At 46.7% G+C, this 22,028-nt stretch overlaps 2 protein-coding genes across 3 annotated transcripts in view; both read right to left on the bottom strand.

Annotated features, from left to right (window-relative positions):
* Positions 1-4,282: 4,282 nt before the first annotated feature.
* Positions 4,283-6,236, bottom strand: LOC140105736 (forkhead box protein D4-like 1). Its single transcript, XM_072129766.1, has one exon. It carries the CDS (start codon positions 6,189-6,191, stop codon positions 5,544-5,546), a length of 648 nt encoding a protein of 215 aa, XP_071985867.1. The 5' UTR covers positions 6,192-6,236; the 3' UTR covers positions 4,283-5,543.
* Positions 6,237-7,205: 969 nt separating this feature from the next.
* The window catches only part of CCDC186 (coiled-coil domain containing 186), a 44,793-nt gene continuing 29,970 nt past the window's right edge, over positions 7,206-22,028 (bottom strand). Inside the window, exons 4-16 of one of the 2 annotated variants that reach the window (XM_072130156.1) lie at positions 20,907-21,035; positions 20,547-20,759; positions 20,187-20,306; positions 19,825-19,929; positions 18,287-18,397; positions 17,926-18,012; positions 17,584-17,726; positions 17,016-17,271; positions 16,739-16,928; positions 16,177-16,257; positions 15,751-15,958; positions 12,267-12,486; positions 7,206-10,627 (exon numbers count right to left, since the gene is read on the bottom strand). In XM_072130156.1, coding sequence (XP_071986257.1) covers positions 10,553-10,627; positions 12,267-12,486; positions 15,751-15,958; positions 16,177-16,257; positions 16,739-16,928; positions 17,016-17,271; positions 17,584-17,726; positions 17,926-18,012; positions 18,287-18,397; positions 19,825-19,929; positions 20,187-20,306; positions 20,547-20,759; positions 20,907-21,035 — 1,938 coding nt within the window. In that variant the 3' untranslated portion in view covers positions 7,206-10,552. The remainder of the gene's footprint in view (positions 10,628-12,266; positions 12,487-15,750; positions 15,959-16,176; positions 16,258-16,738; positions 16,929-17,015; positions 17,272-17,583; positions 17,727-17,925; positions 18,013-18,286; positions 18,398-19,824; positions 19,930-20,186; positions 20,307-20,546; positions 20,760-20,906; positions 21,036-22,028) is intronic. The other variant, XM_072130157.1, reaches the window with a different exon arrangement.

Here is a 22,028-nt window from a genome sequence, read left to right as displayed (position 1 = left end):
ATCTTGTCTCTCCATGTTCCCCTTAATTAAGTTTATCATTGCTTTTATTCCTAAATGGTTCCTTTCCATTAAAAAATAGTTTTGAAAACTTATATGCAAGTGACCTGAAGTGAGGCCAATGACACTCACGGGAGTCCTGCCCCACCTCCTTGTTCCTGATTGACAGGTCTCACTACTAGGACATGCTGCTGTGTGGAACATTGGGAGAGAGCTCTGATACATCATTGAGCACATTTGCAATGTCAGGGACTTCTACACCTCCCCAACTTCCATGGAGGGTGCTGTGATTACATGTGCTCAGATACATACATGGGATAGACATTGCAAATGTAACTGGGTTAAAGGAAACCTACCACTTGTAGTGGCAGGTTTCCGATGGAAATACCGGGCACCAGCTCAGGGTGAGCTGGTGCCGGAGCTTATTTTAGTTAGTGTTTTAAACCGCGGTATCGCGGTTTAAAACACTTTTTAAACGCTATAGCCGGCGCAGGCAGGTACGCGCTCGGCGCTTACCGTGCACGCGGCTACATAGGAAGTGAATGAGAGCCGCGTGCACGGTAAGCGCCGAGCGCGTACCTGCCTGCGCCGGCTATAGCGTTTAAAAAGTGTTTTAAACCGCGATACCGCGGTTTAAAACACTAACTAAAATAAGCTCCGGCACCAGCTCACCCTGAGCTGGTGCCCGGTATTGCCATCGGAAACCTGCCACTACAAGTGGTAGGTTTCCTTTAATATAACAAAGTTGATTGTATGGGGATGTGAAGGAAAAAATTTTCAGCTAAAAGAAGCGTGTCATTTAGTTAAAAGGGATCTATGGTTATCTGTCACTAACTGTATTTGAGAAAATGTGCTGACAGGTTCCCTTGAAAGATTAGAATCTCATATTAAAGAACACACCAGGCTTGTAGAGAACCATAGATACAGCCAGTTAAAGATCAAATTCCCACTTTTATCACTAACATCCTACATCTGTATCTCACAGAACCACAAGTTTGGTGCAATCTGAAAGATGAGATTCTTATGGTTCTAGCTGCCACTCCCCCTGCAGGTTTTAAACATGACTCTTCTCAGGCAAAATATGACTCTTCTCTGCTCATGTTCACATGACTTTGGAGGTGATTCTGTTTTAAGGTAAACAGGTGGGATTTCATATAAAAGAGGGAGTCCATACCCTATAAAAGGTTGGTAGTAGTTTAATGGAGTGACATCTAGTGACATCTATGGCGCAAGTAAACTGCAAAGCATCATGGCACTAAAGCCCAACGGAAGAGCTTATTGTGGACCCATATAAACCAGATTTACTGTATACATTTCTAACCTACGTTTATTAAATAAAAGCTGAACCTGATTGGCTTTCAGGAACAGCGCCTTCATTTTATGTCCACGAAACCATGATCCTAATATTTAACCAACACAAAATTTAAAGACACGGGTTCTACTATAGATTCTGTATAAAATACAAATCTTGATCTGCGCAAACACTTCCACTCCATGATATTGAATTTAAAAGCACAGCTGATGCTACAGCTATTCTGTAGATATAAAGTACAATAACACTTACCTGACAGACTGCAGCCATTCGACTTTCTTTATTTGCAGGAAAAGGGCTTCTTCTAGTGTTCAATATGAGAACTGCAATTTAAAAACACAATCTATGGTTTCCTTAGGCCGGCGACACATGTGGCGTTTTGAACCCGTTTTTGGGCCGTTTTTAAGCAGTCCGTTAAAAAAATTAAAAACCCATGCGGTTTTTGGAAAACGCTTCCGTTTTAATTAAGATAATTGGTACAACTGGTCAAAAACAGATGCATTTTTTAACTGACTGCTTAAAAACGGCCCAAAAATGGGTTCAAAACGCCACGTGTGCTGCCGGCCTTAAAGGGGTTTTCCCCACGAAGTAAAGTTAGGCCCTATCCACGGGGGATATATGTCTGATCTCCCATAGTGGATAAATGTCTGATCTCACGTGACCAAAAGTCCCCTTAGCTGATCCTGAAGTCACTATCATAGGCTACTTCACACAATTGTTATTTTTTCTGCCACATATTGTATATAGAATAACTATGTAGTCAATAACATAACATCAAATCATTATTAGTTCTATTAAAAAATAAAATCCTTCAGTTTGGGTTTTTGATTTAAGCAAATAAATATATCCTTGCCGGGTCTGTCAAATACGTTTGTTGGCCGGATTTTACTGACCAAGCAGAGTGCCGCAGAGGAGACCAGTGATATATGATATAAGGAGCCCCTGCTGTAATGATTACAGTTTGGTGCTGTCGGAAGGAGACTGTGGCGGTTTGCGGTGCCGGCCTTATTTTCATTTAAAGAGAACCCGTCATGCAAAATAACCCCCCTAAACTAAATATATTTTCATATTCTGCCATTAGAGAGCATTGCCTCTATCCCTTCATTGTCCCTCTACATGCCTGTAAACCTAAGCAATGAGGTCCTAAAGCTGTATGCAAATGACCTGTGAAATGTCCAATGAAGCATTAGCATATTCAAGCTGTCCACTCTATTCATGAGTGGGAGGCACAGCCACACCCCCAGTTCTTGACTGACAGCCTGTATAATGATGTGCTTCCTGGTGCTGGTGGCCACGCCCCCTGCAGCCTGTGTGTGCATGTGTGTGTGTACAGGAGAGATACAGCAGCTCCAGGCAGCCATGTTACAGCAGAACATGTCAGGTACTTGTGTAGCTGATGTCTGTGTCTCTGTGTATTAGGAGGATGCAGCATGTCAGCAGATGCAGCACACACCAGCCATGCTTTACTATACATTACACACACATGAGCAGGGGGAGGAGAGGGGAGGGGTAACAGGGGTGACATCACTGCCTCTGACCGTGTGACCAGCCTCATTTACATAATAAAGAATAGATGATTTTACAATGATTAATGTATGAAATGACTAGATAAAGGCTGGGATGGGATCCTTGTGAGCTGCTCCAACAGGTAGAGGTGACAGGACAAGTGACACAGACCTGAGGACAGGTGTCCTTTAAAGGATTTCAGCCTAACTTGCTGATTGGTCGGGGTCTCAGTAATGTTAGGCCGTGTTCAGGCAGTCCGTTTTTGAAAATCGCATCAGTTTTTGACCCGTTTTAATTAAGATAATTGGTAAAACCGGTTAAAAACAGATGTGTCTTCAAAAACGCATATGTTTTTTAACGGACTGTTTAAAAACGGCCCAAAAACGGGTTCAAAACACCACTTGTGCCGCGGCCTTAAAAGAAAAAACCTAATACTTTACATAGGAATATTTGGAGAACTCCACTGGACTTTATCCTGTGGCGGTCACATGAGACTCTGCTCATACGATGTCATCAATCCTCATGAATAAAACAAAACCATAAAGTTAATTAACATTTATTAAAACATTTTCATAGAAACATCGTAAACATCATAAATTAACACAATGTAGAAAAATAAGATAATTTTAACAATATAACTTGTTATAGAAATACAAAACTACAACTTGTGCAGGAAACGCAAGTATAAAAACATGAAACTTCACTCCACCAGCACAAAGGTGGAGCAGACAATAGATTATCAACCCTAAATTTAGGGTCACTTACACACGAGCGAGTGTGATGCGTCCAACTCACATTACACTCGCAGTGTGTAATCACTGGAGCCTCCGGCCTAAGGCCCCTTCCACACTAGCGAGTGTGATGCGATGAACTCGCATCACACTCGCAACGCAAGCTGCCGGGAACGCACGGCCCGAACGCTGCACCGCGGGAGTGAACTGACATGCTGAGTTCACTCCCGCGGTGCAGCGTTCGGGCCGTGCGTTCTCGGCAGCTTGCGTTGCGAGTGTGATGCGAGTTCATCGCATCACACTCGCTAGTGTGGAAGGGGCCTAAGGGTGATGCCACGCATGGCGTTTTAAACCCGTTTTTGTTCCGTTTTGTATGCAGTCCGGTAAAAAAACGCATTCGTTTTTGAAAAACACATCCGTTTTTGACCAGTTTTAATTAAGATAATTGGCAAAACCTGTCAAAAACCGATGCGTTTTTTAACGGACTGCTTAAAAAGGACCAAAAACAGGTTCAAAACGCCACGTGTGGTATCACCCTAAACGCTGACAACAGGAACTGAACAGTCATGCTGGACGTATGTTCCAGCCAGCACACACTAGGACACTATCATGTAAGGGGCCTTATGGCGCTGTCACATAGCGTGTTCTTGGTGCATTTTTAAATGCACTGAAAACACCTGTTTACCACCCAAACACATGGTAAATTTGTCAAAAAAAAAAAAAAAAAAAAAAAAAAAAAAAATCGGCGTTTTCAGTGTATTTGAAAACACACCAAGAACGGACCAGGAACGCAGTGTGCGCCAGCACCATTAGGCTCATGTAGACAAACATGGATGCCTTTGAAACAATGACCGTGTGTCGGCCAGATTTATGAACTGACAACAGGGCTTAGGACGGGACTTCTAGCATCATAGTGATATACAAGGTGAGGAGGTTCTGCATTCCCAACTGTTCAGTGCTGCTACTTTATGGAAAAGAAGGGAATCCATGGATCATATATAACTATGATGCTCAGTCTGCAAGGTCCATGATTCAGGGAAGGCCACCCTTTACAGCGCTGTAAGATGAATAGATGTCACTACCTATGCGCGGGATCAGGGAAGGCGGATTTGTGGGTTTAAACTAGTGGGACCCCCTTACATTACCAAAAGAGTGACCTTTAATTCATCAAACTAAATACACCTGCAGAGAATAGCTCGGCTTAGGACCATTTTCCATGTAGTAGCACGCCAATCACAGTAATCACACACACCCCCCTTCCTTCAAAATAAGTCATTATTGCTAATGCTGCAAATAATTATTATTTCTGGTATAACCCTTTATCCATTATTAAGATGAGACCGGTGGCAGGAACGGCACCCAGCGCTGCCATGTCTATGGTGATAGCACTTCCAGGCAGCCGGCTGTATACAATGTATTGGCATCTTGGGCCCCGGTCATCCAGGACAATAGGACACGTGGCATCATGCGAATGGTCATACAGATCAGGGATGGGGGGTTCATGGTTCAGCATTGGGGATAATAGATGTGTTGGGAGAAGAGAATACATTAGTGATTGTGGAAGCTTTTTGTCAGCTCCTTGGTGATATCACTTGGAACAGCGAGTAGAGAAATCTTGGAAAAGTGGGTTGTCAGGGCATGGCGCTGGAAAGTATCAGGAACAAGTCCCATCTGCTGACCCATCTCACTGGCTGGATCAGTAAATGTTGTAGAGGAGAGCTGTCCAAAATGAAGAACTACTGCAGAGGCTCTGGTGGGGGGCATGGCGCACCCATAGAGTATAATCTCAGCTGTCAGACACTGAAGGAAGGTGGCTTCTTGGACATATCAGTAATCAGATGGTGGAGGAGGGCACAGCCATGGGGGTACAGCTATGGAGGGCACAGCCATGGGGGGTACAGGCTGCTGGAGCTGCATTGCTTGGCACAGGTGGTCAGAGGGCAGAAGGGAGGCTGGAAATGCCCGGATCAGATCAGAGGTAGGTGCCCTGTGGGTGGTCAGTCGCTGAGGAGAGGGGGGACCCTGCACAGGGGTAGTGCTGGCGGGGAGCTCATCTCCATCCTGGAGGACATCATGGCTCCGTACTGCACCTCCTGTTCCCAGTAGTGGGGGGCGGGAATGTCATTCCGGAAGCCTCCGGGCATCACTGGAGAGTAGACCGGACTGGGCCCCCCGGGAAAGATGATTGGGCCCCCGGGGCCCCAGTGTCCGCTGAGGAGCGGGTAGTGCCCATGCGGCAGGTGGTACCCGGCAGGATCCTGGTAGCGGAAGGCTGGCGGAGGGGCTTCAGCCTCCGGCCTGTCGGGGGTCTCTTGTCGCTTTTGCCGCCGCCTTCTCCTCCGGTAGTTGCCGCTGTCGAACATGTCGTGCACGGAGGGGTCCAGCAGCCATAGGCTGCCCTTGTGCCCGGCTTGTCGGGGCAGGCGGATGAAGCAGGGGTTCAGGCTGAGGTTGTGGCGGACACTGTTCTGCCATCCCTTACCCGGCAGCCGGGCATAATACGGGAAGCGGCTGGCTATAGCTTCATAGATGCCGCTCAGGGGCAGCCGGCGGCCCGGGCTCTGCTCCAGAACCAGAGCAATCAGCGCTACATAAGAATATGGAGGCTTCTCCAGCGCCTCATTCTCCGCTACCTGCTCCATCATTACCGGGGAGGATGAGGAGCACTGCTACCCCACAGAGACACGTGTATCACCAGACCCGCCCCCTACTCCGAGCACCCGCCCACTGCATACACTAATCACTTACTACATGCCGCGCCTATCGCCAAAGCCACTCCCACAACTACATCACCCCACCCACCGATCCCCTGACTCCACCCATGTAACGCACAAACCGCTTCCAAAACACCCGCCCATTCCTGTCAATTAGGCAAAAACTGTAAACAAACTTCACCAGGTAAACGCCCCTCGCCACGCCCCTGTGTCAGCAAGAGGTCGCTGTATCCCACCTGTGACCTGCAGACTAGCAACTTTGTATCGCTCCCCGCGCTGACGAACCAAAGTAACCCCGCCACTGCAGGGCACTAACAAGATACATTATATAGGAGAGAAACTGTATATACATGCGATAAATCCTCCATTATGCTCCAGAGCTGCACTCACTATTCTGGTGCAGTCACTGTGTACATACATGACATTACTTATCCTGTACGGATCCTGAGTTACATCCTGTATTATACTCCAGAGCTGCACTCACTATTCTGCTGGTGCAGTCACTGTGTACATACATGACATTACTTATCCTGTACTGATCCTGAGTAACATCCTGTATTATACTCCAGAGCTGCACTCACTATTCTGCTGCTGGTGCAGGCACTGTGTACATACATGACATTACTTATCCTGTACTGATCCTGAGTTACATCCTGTATTATACCCCAGAGCTGCACTCACTATTCTGCTGCTGGTGCAGTCACTGTGTACATACATGACATTACTTACCCTGTACTGACCCCGAGTTACATCCTGTATTGTACTGCACATCCTGGTGAGTTTATATTATGGACTATGGTAAATGTTGCCTATAAGGAAGATACACCAGAAATAGCGACTGCACAGAAGATACAGAACTAATGTAACACATCTCAGCACATGTAACATTGGAATATAACATACACATATATAACACACATAACATATGACGCTTACACGTTGCGCTCAGATCCTGTACAATTTATTAAAATGATCAGATATACAGAATAGACAGAGAGCAGGAGGCGTCTCCATCCAGAATAATTTATACATTATATATCACATACATTCTATGCCGTGGAGTGTTACACTGCAGCTCCGGGGGTCCGCACTGCATCAGGCACATCACCTGGGGGCTGCACTACATATCCGACCTCGTACCATCGCACACATTAGAGGCTTCATCATCCAGACAGACAATGCGTTACCTACATGTGATCATCTGCCCAACCTAATTATTAAGATATCCTGTCAGATAATACAACAATCACTGCCCCTCAGAGATCCCCAACATTCAATTTAATGGAGAACCCTATGTCATGTTTCTGGACTAGGAAAAATCATAATTTTAAGGATAGCGTGAGCAACGCTCTGCAGACGAGTGTAACCAAAGCTGAGCTCTTTTCTGCAGAGCGTTCCTCCCTCTTCATGGGTCTCAGATTTATGGAGGAGTGCCCCTTTAAGGAGCAGAACCAGTATGTCTAGGAATTTAGATGCCCGAGGTCACATGACCTGCAGACTGCCACAGCACTCTCCACCATGTTACAAGTGGGTGCGTCCTGAGCATGAAGAGGTTCTTAAAGGGGATGTCCAGTTTAAGAATAACATGCTGCTCTCATGGATGATGCAGGGGTGGGGAGTGTTATGGTGGATGACAATGTGCAGTACCGGACACAACCATAGCACAAAGGGTGGCGCTGTCTATGGATAAAGCAACCAAGATTTCCTTTAAAAAAAAAAAAATTTTTTTAAAAAACAACCCATAAGCCTCATCAGCATCTCCCCTCGGCATGTCGGATTATTAGCGCCTCCCCGGGTAAAATCCTCATACACAACAGACGCTGCAGAATTCTGGAAAAATACAGATTTAATTTACAACTTTATACAGATTTGCGTTAAAAGATCAAAGACACAAGAAAAAAAAATATAAAAATCAAGAAAAGAAAAAAAAAAAAAAAAGATTGTTTCAGGAAATAAAATGTTGCAATGTATAAAACCCCGCCCCCCCAACCTCCTCTGCACCTTCTCCCGGGGCAGTGGACACCTCTGCACCCCCTCCAGGGGGGCGCTCACGTCCTGGCGCTCGCCTCACACTGATTTATGGCGGCTGCAGGAGACGTTTGGCATCGGTTACGGAGGAGATTTTTGGGATGAATCAGTGTTTGGATCTTGGCGGCTGCATCTCCAGGAGAATCATCACCCAGACCCCACATCAGAGGCAACAGGGGGACTACAACTCCCAGCAGGCACTGCATGATAAGATATGAAGATCCACAGGATGCAGATCCATCACTACCTCTTACTATTGGATGATTGTCAATAAAGTTTCTGTTAATTCTCAATTGCCCTAACACTGCTGTGCACTGTACTGTCTGCACTTAGCTGCTCTACAGCCCTCGAGTCACTGCTGTAGTAGTCACCTAGAAGCCTGGTACAACTTTAACTCTGAGCAGACGGAAGGAGCTTTGAAGTTGTACAATGCTCAGAGCACAGCAGTGTGAGGACATGCCCATGCACTTGAATAACTACAGTCCTGTTATATAAATCCATATATCACAGTTCTGCTGCTACTAAAAACATACACAAAGGTCCGATTACACATCTCTCCAGGGACAATACATAGCACTGGCTGCAGAGAGCACAGAACACAGCAGTGTAAGGTGTGATTACACATCTCTCCAGGGACAATACACAACACTAGCTGCAGTCTGCAGGATCAAACAGGTTCCCTTTCAGGCCACATCACTGATTGTCACTGAATAGAAATGGGTCTGGTCACGCTCTGGTCCTGGTCAGGTAATGGTCACAGCTGAGCGGATCAGTACAACCCTGATAACTGGACTGTACCATCACATGACCAGGACCACACATTCCTATTCAGTGACAGCAAGCAGAGATTGTGAAAGCAACAAAGGAATGTTAGATGACTGAGCCTGGCACTCACCGTCTTCTCCTCGCAGACTACACTCTATCACGATTTGGGGCGATCGCCCGCTGAGATATTTACAACCTGAGAGAAGATTAACCCACTGCGCCCCTGAGCTGGAACCAGCGCAGGATCAGACAATACTAACAGCAAGAAACATGGCCGCCGGCCAGTAACGGCTCATCAGTGGTATGAGGGGGCCCACAGATTGGGGGGTGTAGTGCTCCACATATTTCATATTGGAAAGCTGGGTGAAAGCACAATGAACATAGACTTCTTCCACCCAGCTTTCTTTGGATCCACAACACCGTCACATACCATTCAGGGTCTATGAAAAGGAGGGTGACAGCACTATGAGCACCCAGCTTTCCAGAGAGTGATAAACACATAACACAAGACCATCACATACCATTTAGGGTCTATGGAAAGCTGGGTGAATACTTTGCCAAACACCATAATCCTTTAAAGCGCGCCACCCAGCTTTCTATTTAAAAAAACACAGCGGCAGAGCAGGTGCCACAGGATGCAATAGTCTGCAGAATCGCAGTGTCACATGAACAGTCGCTGGGGCTCACAGCCACCTTGGCATGGTGGGAGTTGTAGTCCACACATCAAGACGCCAGGGTTACTGTAGATAATCCGGGCAGGAGAGCAAGAAGGGGCGGAGCCCCCAGATGAGGGTGAGCGGCCACTCACGGATCAGTGCACGTCTCACCCATCAATTACAGTCGACAGGAGGTGTTGTCAGAGGGACACAGAGAAGCAAAACCGAGGGGATGATGCCACTTCTCATGTGAAAGAACATAATATAATCCACAAACAAGCAGATATTGTCACATGACCATCACCTAGCTTTCCTAAGACCCTGAACATATAATATGGGAGCTGCTCTACAACGGATCTGAGATGCACCATCTCCACCTGGACAGTAAGGATTCCAGGAAAGCTGAGTCATGCCCCCTGAGTAAAATAACCGCTACTAAATCCACTCAGCTTTGAGAATCTAGTGATCCCAGGCACTACCCAGCTTTCCCATAGACTGATAAGTATTGCTCGTGTTCCCCGGAGGAGTGTGTCAGCTCTTCAGGTTGAGTCCACAAGTCTCCAGGTCTCTGCGCAGTGATCCTGGAGGAGCTGCGGGTCACAGCTCTGCAACTTGCTGGGACTTGTAGCCCTCCAAAGTGCGGGGAGCGCCGGCTCTTATCTTCTGCACCCAGAACAAAGACGTCTCTACATAATGTACATGGAAGTGCGAGGAGGGTCCGGGGACTTCTCACTGATCCTCCGTGTATCTAGTGCAAAAGCTTCATCCTATAAGTTAAGTGTTATCTTACATCTGGACACGTTCCTGTACAGTCAGGGGGTCCCAAGTGCTGTCTGTGGGTGGCTACATCCTGCGCTCGGCGTCCCCCTTCTGTTTAATCAGCCGCTCAATCTCTGTTCCTAGAGTCTGCAGGTTCTCCTGGGGAGCAAAGATACAACATCAAGGAGGAGCAAAGTCATCTGTATGCAGTGAGCTCCCCCTAGTGGTGGCTGTATAATCTGTATATAGTGAGCTCCCCCTAGTGGTGGCTGTATAATCTGTATATAGTGAGCTCCCCCTAGTGGTGGCTGTATAATCTGTATGCAGTGAGCTCCCCCTAGTGGTGGCTGTATAATCTGTATGTGAGGAGCTCCCCCTAGTGGTGGCTGTATAATCTGTATGTGAGGAGCTCCCCCTAGTGGTGGCTGTATAATCTGTATGTAGTGAGCTTCTCCTAGTGGTGGCTGTATAATCTGTATTTGAGGAGCTCCCCCTAGTGGCGGCTGTATAATCTGTATGTAGTGAGCTCCCCCCAGTGGTGGCTGTATAATCTGTATGTTGTGAGCTTCTCCTAGTGGTGACTGTATAATCTGTATGTAGTGAGCTCCCCCTAGTGGTGGCTGTATAATCTGTATGTGAGGAGCTCCCCCTAGTGGTGGCTGTATAATCTGTATGTGAGGAGCTCCCCCTAGTGGTGGCTGTATAATCTGTATGTGAGGAGCTCCCCCTAGTGGTGGCTGTATAATCTGTATGTGAGGAGCTCCCCCTAGTGGTGGCTGTATAATCTGTACGTAGTGAGCTCCCCCTAGTGGTGGTGTATAATCTTTATGTGAGGAGCTCCCCCTAGTGGTGGTTATATAATCTGTATATGAGGAGCTCCTCCTAGTAGTGTCTGTATAATCTGTATGTAGTGATCTCCCCCTAGTGGTGGCTGTATAATCTGTATGTGAGGAGCTCCCCCTAGTGGTGGCTGTATAATCTTTGAGGAGCTCCCCCTAGTGGTGGCTGTATAATCTGTATGTAATGAGCTCCCTCCAGTGGTGGCTGTATAATCTGTATGTAGTGAGCTCCCCCTAGTGGTGGCTGTATAATCTGTATGTAGTGAGCTCCCCCTAGTGGTGGTTATATAATCTGTATATGAGGAGCTCCTCCTAGTAGTGTCTGTATAATCTGTATGTAGTGATCTCCCCCTAGTGGTGGCTGTATAATCTGTATGTGAGGAGCTCCCCCTAGTGGTGGCTGTATAATCTTTGAGGAGCTCCCCCTAGTGGTGGCTGTATAATCTGTATGTAATGAGCTCCCTCCAGTGGTGGCTGTATAATCTGTATGTAGTGAGCTCCCCCTAGTGGTGGCTGTATAATCTGTATGTAGTGAGCTCCCCCTAGTGGTGGCTGTATAATCTGTATGTGAGGAGCTCCCCCTAGTGGTGGTGTATAATCTGTATGTGAGGAGCTCCCCCTAGTGGTGGCTGTATAATCTGTATGTGAGGAGCTCCCCCTAGTGGTGGCTGTATAATCTGTATGTGAGGAGCTCCCCCTAGTGGTGGCTGTATAATCTGTATGTGAGGAGCTCCTCCTAGTGGTGGCTATATAATATGTATATGAGGAGCTCCTCCTAGTAGTGTCTGTATAATCTGTATGTAGTGATCTCCCCCTAGTGGTGGCTGTATAATCTGTATGTAGTGAGCTCCCCCCAGCGGTGGGTGTATAATCTGTATGTAGTGAGCTCCCACTAGTGGTGGTGTATAATCTGTATGTGAGGAGCTCCCCCTAGTGGTGGCTGTGTTCGGGTGACTGACCTTGAGGGTGATATTCTTCAGTAAGGTGTCTTCTAGGACGGCCTGCAGCTTCTTGTTGATCTCCAGGGATAATTCTAGGGTGAGGCCGCTATCCGCCTGGTGGGATGTGTACAGGGAAGCCATGATCCCCCCGCGCCGGCTCAGATGAGCCTTGTTGTAGTCTGATGCTTCAGATGACAGAGTCCCGGCCTCCTCCCGTAGGATATAGCTCTGGATTATTCTGCAACAACAAATCAGCAATTATTAGGGGGAACAGCATGTACGTAGAGCATAGATGAATGTCTTCAGTCTTCTCCTGATAATTTTATGTGATCCTGGGAAAGCCGGGTGACCGTCAATATGGACGACAGGACAAGGGAGGTCACCCAGCTTTCCTAGGCAATGGGACCAGTAATAAACACAACATACAATATACTGTACATCCCTGGCAGAGAGCAGCTATACGACTATATTTTTCCCTTTTAGCAACATCTAATGGCATCGAGATCCAGCTTTCCCAGACTTCTGAGCGCAAAATAGACATTATTATGTAACGATATAGCCCAAGAATCATATACTCGAAGAGCGAGGACTTCCCTACTGCAGACATAAAAACCTTATAATGCACTAGATTGAGGATCGCTGAGGATCTTATACATTGTATCAGCTGCTGTTACAGTCTCTACAACATTCTGGTATCACTTGACCCCTGCGAGCGGAGGGTCACATCACCCTGACCTCTGGTTATACATACATTATGTAATAATTTGATTTCCATTTAATATATATGTAAATTAATTTGGAAAAAAAAAAAGTATTAATAAATATTATATCCCTTTCACAATTTAATACAGGCGGTCCCCTACTTAAGAACACCCGGCTTACAGACAACCCCTAGTTACACATGGACCTCTGGATGTTGGTAATTTACTGTACTTTAGCCCTAGGCTACAATAATCATCTATAACAGTTATCACAGGCGTCTGTAATTAAGATTTATTATTAATCCTGGTTCTTATGACAATTCAACATTTTTAAAATCCAATTGTCACAGAGACCAAAAAAATTCTGGCTAGGATTACAATGATAAATATACAGTTCCGACTTACATACAAATTCAACTTGAGAACAAACCTACAAAACCTATCCTGTACGTAACCCGGGGACTGCCTGTATATTATATTGTATTGTATTTTTGGGAGGTCACCCAACTTTCCTGGGCTACTCAAATCAGTCTAGTAATATTGTGATTACTGGTAAACATTTAGGACACTAGGAGAGCTGGGTGCCTGGGTTATTCCTCCCCACAGCTTGTAACCAAAAGCAACAAGGCCTGCGCCACCCAGCTTTCCAAGGTCTGAGCGGTTAATCACCAAGTGAAGTACCAATTGGGTGGTCAGATAGGAGGTCACTCCGTTTTCCCCAAAAAACTCTTCCTTTTGAACAGAAGACGACGACTCCAGAACCAATTCTGACTGCAAAAGTTTATTGGTATTGTATAGAGTAAGCGAAAACAGAAGATACAAGAAGAAGGAAGAGAAGGTCCATAATTACAGAGAATATGGTGCTGTTCACACTGTGTCCTGTGTCTGCAAGCTCCACAGACTGCACTGAAGAGTCACAGCAAAACGATGGAAGGAGATGAAGCCCTACTCACAGCAGTGTATCTGGCTGCATCTACAATGAGATGGACCCCAAAACCAGTGTTTGGTATTGTACCTGGATGTTTCCTAACACAGCTGTGCTCTCTGCAGCCAGTGTTATGTATTGTCCCTGTAGAGATGTGTAATCAGACATTTGTGTGTGTTGTTAGTAGCAGCAGGACTGTGAAATATGGAATCATATTCCAGGATTGTAACTTCTCCAAGTGCACTGGGGGCGGGTCCTCACACTGCTGTGCTCTGTGAATACAGTGTTAGGCAAGGGGAAGACTGCAGGTGCTGCAGCAGGAGAGATGACGAGGACCCCATATCCCCAGGGCAGCGTCCAAAATCCTGAGAATTTCTTAGTGGAAGAAGCAGGGATTTCCAAGCAGAATATAGTATGTCAGGAGAGTAGAGTTTAAGTCTTATGGGGAGATCATAGATAGAGTTACATAGCGATAGATTAGAAGATGAAGACGAGTAGATCAGATCCAAAGCAACTGGTGGAGGCGACAATTGACCCCGAGATTAGTGTGGAGGGGACAGGCTCAGTATAATGTGAACAGGGCCTTGTAGCTCCATGTTGGAAGAAACTGCAACTTCCTAAAGTAGAAGCCGTATTTATGCAAACATTTACAACTTTTTGTACTGAAAAGAGAAGAGTCTGGATTCAGGGGGTCAGACACAGTTAACAGGACTCTGGACGGAACTACGTTGTGAGCGCACGGGCATCGACAAGATCCTCCAAGTGGAGCTGATCACATTCTGCTTCTCACAACATTATTATTAAAGGAAACCTACCACTTTCCAATAGTACTTGTAAGCAGCAAATACAGTGCACCAGGTCAGGGCGAGCCGGAGCATATCTTTGTTATGTTTATAAACCGCTGTAATGCTTTGAAACACTTTAGTAATCTTTATATCGGAAGCAGCTTCGGCGCACGGTGGCACGTGGTCGGCGCACCATGTGCGAGCCTGAATAGGTGACGTCACGCGCAAACGGTTGTGCGCATGGTGCGCCGAGTGTGTACCACCGTGCGCCGAAGCTGCTTCCAATATAAAGATTACTATAGTGTTTAAAAGCATTACAGCGGTTTATGAACATAATAAAGATATGCTCCGGCACCAGCTCACCCTAAGCTGGTGCACAGTATTTGCTGCTTAGAAGTACTATTGGAAAGTGGTAGGTTTCCTTTAAAACCCCTCTTTAGTAAATTAGAATAGGCTTTTAAACAAAGACCAACTGGAACGTGTGAATGCAGCCTGAGGCCAGGTTCACACGCAGCATTTGTTAACGCATTGTACACTGAATAAACGCCAAGTGTGAACGCGGCCTGAGGGTTTGCATCCGGTTTGGACAACAGCCTGAGGTTCAGACATATCACCTGCACTGAAACATTGAACAAATTCAGGACAGGAGTGAGATCTGTGATGCCCAGGACAGGATACATTGTCCCGAAACCTTAGCTGTGAGAAAAGTTAGGCCTCAACAAATATTTATATTTAAAAAGTTCAGAGCTATGAGACTCCAGGCTCCACATTTCCACTGTTTAGTCAGATCCTGCATTACTACTTCTGCCTCAAAGTCTTCCAATGTGTTCAGTGCTCGGAGCAGCGCACATCTGACTACACAGATCTGTCTGCAGTATATAACCATGGAGACACATAGGTTTGCATAGGAGAATCAAGATTATTATAGATGTACTGGAGCAATAACCAAGGGAGGACATAAAGTTATTGTGCACGGATTATGCGGCAAGTATTAGTGACGGGATGACACACAGGCCCCTGTGTCTTGTATTAGTCGAGGAGTCACACACAGACAGACCTCTGCCCCCTGACTGCACCCGCGTCATACATACTTCGTTTTTTTCCTAATCTCCTCCACCAGTTGCTTTATATGATCTTCCATGAACTCTATTTTTTCGTTTTTGCGGGCGTGCGCCTTCTGCAGACGGACTATCCTCTCTATCAGGACGACCTTGTCCACTTCTGGGAAATTATCCACAGCTGGTGTCGTCCCAGTGTTTTCTGGAGATCGGTCCTCGTTGTTCCGGGTATTGAGAGATCCTACAGTGAGAGAACACAAGAGAGAAGATGAGGAAAGGAATGTATGATTGGGGAGAACAGAGGAAAGGGGAAAGTAACAGAGGGAAGAGGAGAGGATAAGTGGAGGAGAGGAAAGAGGGGATAGGAGGAGAGGACAGGAATGGGCAGTGGAGGGGAGAGAAACAGGGGAGCAGAGGAGAGAACATCCCTCCAAAAAACTCTAGAGTCAGCGGCCTTACCTGAAGAGCTGGAGCGGCTGCCCATGCTGCTCACATCTTTCTCATAGTTTCCGTTTTCTATCTGCTCCACTTTTTTCCTTGCTGCCGAAATACGAGAAAATGAACATGAATCCTGAATGCAGCCATGTCCCTAGTGACCTGCTGGCAGAGTATGCTAGGATTTCACTTCTCTATTCTGGTTTATACACTTTAAGTAAAATGACAGCAGATGGACCTCATATAATACCACAGTACAGTGGCGCCACCTAGCAGCCATTTACCATAGTCACCAGGGCGTCATCCCTGGAAAAAAAAGAAGGCTCTACAGTATAAATCTGCAGAGTGTCGCCACACTGTGGGTTATAGAATCAACATCACAATCAATTTCCAGATTTGCCAGATCCTGCAGATAACAAATAACCCACATGATGTGCGGGAGATCCCATTGTCTTCTCATAATGCCATGATATGCTGCAGATCTCTCTGCCAGGTCAGCGTTTGCACAGGACACAGTGCACAGCCTCACACAGCTGGTCCTGCCCCTCGGATCACATGTATCTGCTGTAGAACCCATTGCCCACACCTTGCTGGAGCTGCTTTGTGAGGTCTTTCAGATTGACGGCATGCTTCCTTTTCTGGGTGGCTAGGTCGTCGTTCAGCTCCTCCACCCGAGTATTCAGCGAAGCCACGGTCTGCAGCTGCTGCTGTAACTCGGTCTGCAGCTCCTGCATCTCCTGCTTCCTATGAGCCTGCTCCGCAGCCAGCCTCTGCTCCTGGAAGAGAAGACAGGTGTCTGCAGGACTTTTCTCTCTACCCCTATGATTGGACAATGTATTGGCTATAGAGGGGGAATTGCCTACCAGCTCAGTGTTGCTTTGGTGCAGTTGGTCCAGTTGGATTCGCAGCTCGCTCTCAGTACACAGCAATTTGTCCAGTTGGGCCTGTAAGGAGTTGTTCTCAGACTGGATCTGGGCGTTCTTACTAGTCAGCTTCTCCGTGAACCCCAGCAGCTCAGACTCACGCGTTCGGCTGCCCTCGATATCCCGCTGCAGATCGCAGATGACAGAGTTCAGGCTGCTCACTTCATCCTTCAAGCTCTGGATTTCCTGCTGGTCCCTGGTGAGGGGGACATGTATGACAGGGATAAGTAAATACCATACAATGCTGCCCATGTCTCTCTAGTAGTTACACAATGTGATCTTCAAGCTAATATCAACGGCTGCACTTTAATAGGGCTGTACAAGAAAACAAAAAAAAGAAGGCCCCCTGTCCACAGATTGTGTGTAGTATTGCAGCTCAGCCCTATTCATCTCAAAGAAGCTTCAGAGTAACACCAAATGAAACCCATGGACAGTCATGTTTCTAGACTTGGACAACCCTTGTATTACAACACATTATAAGACACAGGAGGTTTGGGGGTGCTGGTACCTCTGGTGCTGCTGCTCTTGCTCCTCTATCACCTTCACTTTCTCCAGCAGGTTCTGGATCTCCGTCTTCTGCCGGTTGATCAGCTCCTTATATTTGGATAGCTCTTCCTCCGTCCTCAGCCTCTCGGCCTCCAAACACTTTACCTGAGCGATGGACGAGAGGAAAGGGATGAGATCTGGAGACCACAAGGTTTTAGTGTGTAAGGTTTTGTCCTATCTACATGGAAATACCATAAACCTCCCCTAAGTGGCAGAAGTGGCCATTGTGCCGATGATCGCTCTCTGCTCCATCCCCCTGTTACACATATCACATATATATAATCCTCAGGCAGTGAACAGATACCTTGGTTCGCAATGTGCGGAGCTCATCCATCCCCTCTGTAAACGTTCGCTTCAGGTCGTCCAGCTCCTTCATTTTAGCTTGATGAACCTTCAGATCCCACATAATAAAGAAATACAATAAGTAGCCATAGAAAGAGCATGCTGGGAGTTGTAGTGTTATACTAGCTGGAATGAAACCATAAGAGATGACAGAGCTCTGCTTCCAATAGGCTGATCATGTCCTGACACAGCTGTGTGGATTGTTACAGTGTATTAGCTCCATCATCTGGACATGGACAGGATATCAGCCTTTGAACATAAACTATTAAAGTTTCCATTCACTGAAAGCAAGTGAATGGTGCAAAATGAAGACAAATGCTTACTTTTCCATTTACCTCCAAATGATTAGACTTCTCCTGCATCTGCTTCTCCAGCTCCACTTTGGTGACGCGCAATTTTGCATCCAGTTCATTTGATTTTATTTCTTCAGATTCCTAAGAAAGGGCAAGAGAGAGAGTATGGATGGAAGGAAGGAAGGGGGCAAGAGAGAGAGTATGGATGGAAGGAAGGAAGGGGGCAAGAGAGAGAGTATGGATGGAAGGAAGGAAGGGGGCAAGAGAGAGAGTATGGATGGAAGGAAGGAAGGGGGCAAGAGAGAGAGTATGGATGGAAGGAAGGAAGGGGGCAAGAGAGAGAGTATGGATGGAAGGAAGGAAGGGGGCAAGAGAGAGAGTATGGATGGAAGGAAGGAAGGGGGCAAGAGAGAGAGTATGGATGGAAGGAAGGAAGGGGGCAAGAGAGAGAGTATGGATGGAAGGAAGGAAGGGGGCAAGAGAGAGAGTATGGATGGAAGGAAGGAAGGGGGCAAGAGAGAGAGTATGGATGGAAGGAAGGAAGGGGGCAAGAGAGAGTATGGATGGAAGGAAGGAAGGGGGCAAGAGAGAGTATGGATGGAAGGAAGGAAGGGGGCAAGAGAGAGTATGGATGGAAGGAAGGAAGGGGGCAAGAGAGAGAGTATGGATGGAAGGAAGGAAGGGGGCAAGAGAGAGAGTATGGATGGAAGGAAGGAAGGGGGCAAGAGAGAGAGTATGGATGGAAGGAAGGAAGGGGGCAAGAGAGAGTATGGATGGAAGGAAGGAAGGGGGCAAGAGAGTATGGATGGAAGGAAGGAAGGGGGCAAGAGAGTATGGATGGAAGGAAGGAAGGGGGCAAGAGAGAGTATGGATGGAAGGAAGGAAGGGGGCAAGAGAGAGTATGGATGGAAGGAAGGGGGCAAGAGAGAGTATGGATGGAAGGGGTAAGAGAGAGTATGGATGGAAGGAGTAAGAGAGAGTATGGATGGAAGGAGTAAGAGAGAGTATGGATGGAAGGGGTAAGAGAGTGTATGGATGGAAGGGGTAAGAGAGTGTATGGATGGAAGGGGTAAGAGAGTATGGATGGAAGGAGTAAGAGAGAGTATGGATGGAAGGGGTAAGAGAGTGTATGGATGGAAGGGGTAAGAGAGTATGGATGGAAGGGGTAAGAGAGTATGGATGGAAGGGGTAAGAGAGAGTATGGATGGAAGGGGTAAGAGAGAGCATGGATGGATGGGAGGAGGGAAGAAAGAAAGGGGTGAAAGAGAGGAAGGGGTCAGTGAAAGAGGAGGAATGGAGACATCTTGTGAGAACAGAAGCTTTCCCTCACCTCGCAAAAACATCATTCTAAATATCTACACATCAAGCAGATCTTCATACATCCTGACATGTTAGGTCTTATACTCCATTAACATCAGAGCCACATTCACAATTCGGCGCACGCCATCCTCCCCAGTGCCCAGTGGGCGCACGCCATCCTGCCCAGTGGGCGCACGCCATCCTCCCCAGTGCCCAGTGGGCGCACGCCATCCTCCCCAGTGGGCGCACACCCACAGGATGACCCGTACCTGGTAAGTTTTTATCATCTCCTGGCAGTTCCTGCGGATCTGCTCGGCCTCCTCCTTGGCTTGGTTGAGTTTCGCCGTTGTATCTCGCAGTTTGTCTTTGGTTTCCTGGAACATGTGGAATAGGAACAGTAAAACCTCTCTCCAGGGTCTTTGGAAAGAGAGAGACAATACAGAAGATTGGAAGTGAGACAGACTTAACATCACCTCTAACATGGAGGGATCTGAACTGAGACCACACAGTGGCGTATACGAGACATAACGTAGATCATTGTAGACAAATATGTAATAATAATTCATTTCACGCCCGGTGCAGCCTCTATGTATGGCATGCACCTGGTTATATATTCCAGTCCTCTACTAACCTTGTGAGTGTCCAGCTCCGTCTTTAGCTTGTTATGAGCCCACTTCACCTTGATGGCGTACGAGTTCACTTCTTCCTTCAATTTCTCGATTTCGCGGTTCTGCCGACTTGTCTCGTTCTCCTGGAGTTCAGGAGAAAATATTGGATGAAGCAAGAGAGAGCTTCTACCCTGCAATATACTGTATGCACTTACTATATGCCCCATGAGGGGCCAGTGAATAATAATAGATCTGTATAATCTGTATGAATAAGCCCCTCCCCCCCTCATGGCCGCTACACGTTCAATCCATCACTGTGAACCACTTCAGCCCATAATCCCAAATGACGGATACCCCAGGACCTCCCACGGCCGCCCCTTTACCTTGGCCTCGTGCAGCTGATGCAGTCGCCCCTTTTCCTGAGTTAGGATCTTGATCCTAGCGCTGTTCTTCTCGATTTCCTTGTTGGCCTCCCGCAGCTTCCTCTCCAGAACCTCCTTCTCCTTCCGTAGATCCAGAGACTCTTTCTCGCCCCTCACGTACTTCATGACCATCGCCTCCTTCTCCTGTCGCGCCTCCTCACATTTTTTATTGGCCTAAGTACAAGCACATAGAAGCACATTACAGGATGACAAGAGCTCTACAGCGGAGGATTCTCTGTACAAAATTTTAGGAAAGTTCACTCGGATCTGTGGCTGAGACCCCTAAATAATGAATCAGTACAATCCCATCTGCAAAGTTACCTGCTCCGTCCTCAGAGCCAACTCCTTATGTAGATGCTGGATGGTGTTTTTGGAGGCCGCATCTTGTGCATTATGTCTTTCTTTTGCTGTTTTCAGTTCTCGACTGAATTCTTCAAGCTTCCCTTCAAGCTGGTAGAAAAGTTGAAGGGACAAAAAGGGAAAAAGGGAAATGTTATCATCCAGAAATATTTACTTTGTCAACTAAGTATCTACTCATGTCCTCATCCTGTATTAAACTCCAGAACTGCACTCACTATTCTGCTGCTGTCACTGTGTACATACATGACATTACTTATCCTGTACTGATCCTGAGTTACATCCTGTATTATACTCCAGAGCTGCACTCACTATTCTGCTGCTGGTGCAGTCACTGTGTACACACATGACATTACTTATCCTGTACTGATCCTGAGTTACATCCTGTATTATACCCCAGAGCTGCACTCACTATTCTGCTGCTGGTGCAGTCACTGTGTACATACATGACATTACTTATCCTGTACTGATCCTGAGTTACATCCTGTATTATACTCCAGAGCTGCACTCACTATTCTGCTGCTGCAGTCACTGTGTACATACATGACATTACTTATCCTGTACCGATCCTGAGTTACATCCTGTATTATATCCCAGAGCTGCACTCACTATTCTGCTGGTGGTGCAGTCACTGTGTACATACATGACATTACTTATCCTGTACTGATCCTGAGTTACATCCTGTATTATACCCCAGAGCTGCACTCACTATTCTGCTGCTGCAGTCACTGTGTACATACATGACATTACTTATCCTGTACTGATCCCGAGTTACATTCTGTATTATACTCCAGAGCTGCACTCACTATTCTGCTGGTGCAGTCACTGTGTACATACATGACATTACTTATCCTGTACTGATCCTGAGTTACATCCTGTATTATACCCCAGAGCTGCACTCACTATTCTGCTGCTGCAGTCACTGTGTACATACATGACATTACTTATCCTGTACCGATCCTGAGTTACATCCTGTATTATATCCCAGAGCTGCACTCACTATTCTGCTGCTGTCACTGTGTACATACATGACATTACTTATCCTGTACTGATCCTGAGTTACATCCTGTATTATACTCCAGAGCT

This window comes from Engystomops pustulosus, chromosome 11 (assembly GCF_040894005.1).
Source record: "Engystomops pustulosus chromosome 11, aEngPut4.maternal, whole genome shotgun sequence".
In the NCBI taxonomy this organism is placed as follows: domain Eukaryota; kingdom Metazoa; phylum Chordata; class Amphibia; order Anura; family Leptodactylidae; genus Engystomops; species Engystomops pustulosus.
Note: the sequence above shows the minus strand (reverse complement) of the source record. Positions and strands in the feature narration are given on the sequence as shown.

Coding starts and splice junctions, on each gene's coding strand:
- LOC140105736 (XM_072129766.1), bottom strand. CDS start 6,191: ATGATGGAGCAGGTAGCGGAGAATGAGGCGCTGGAGAAGCCTCCATAT.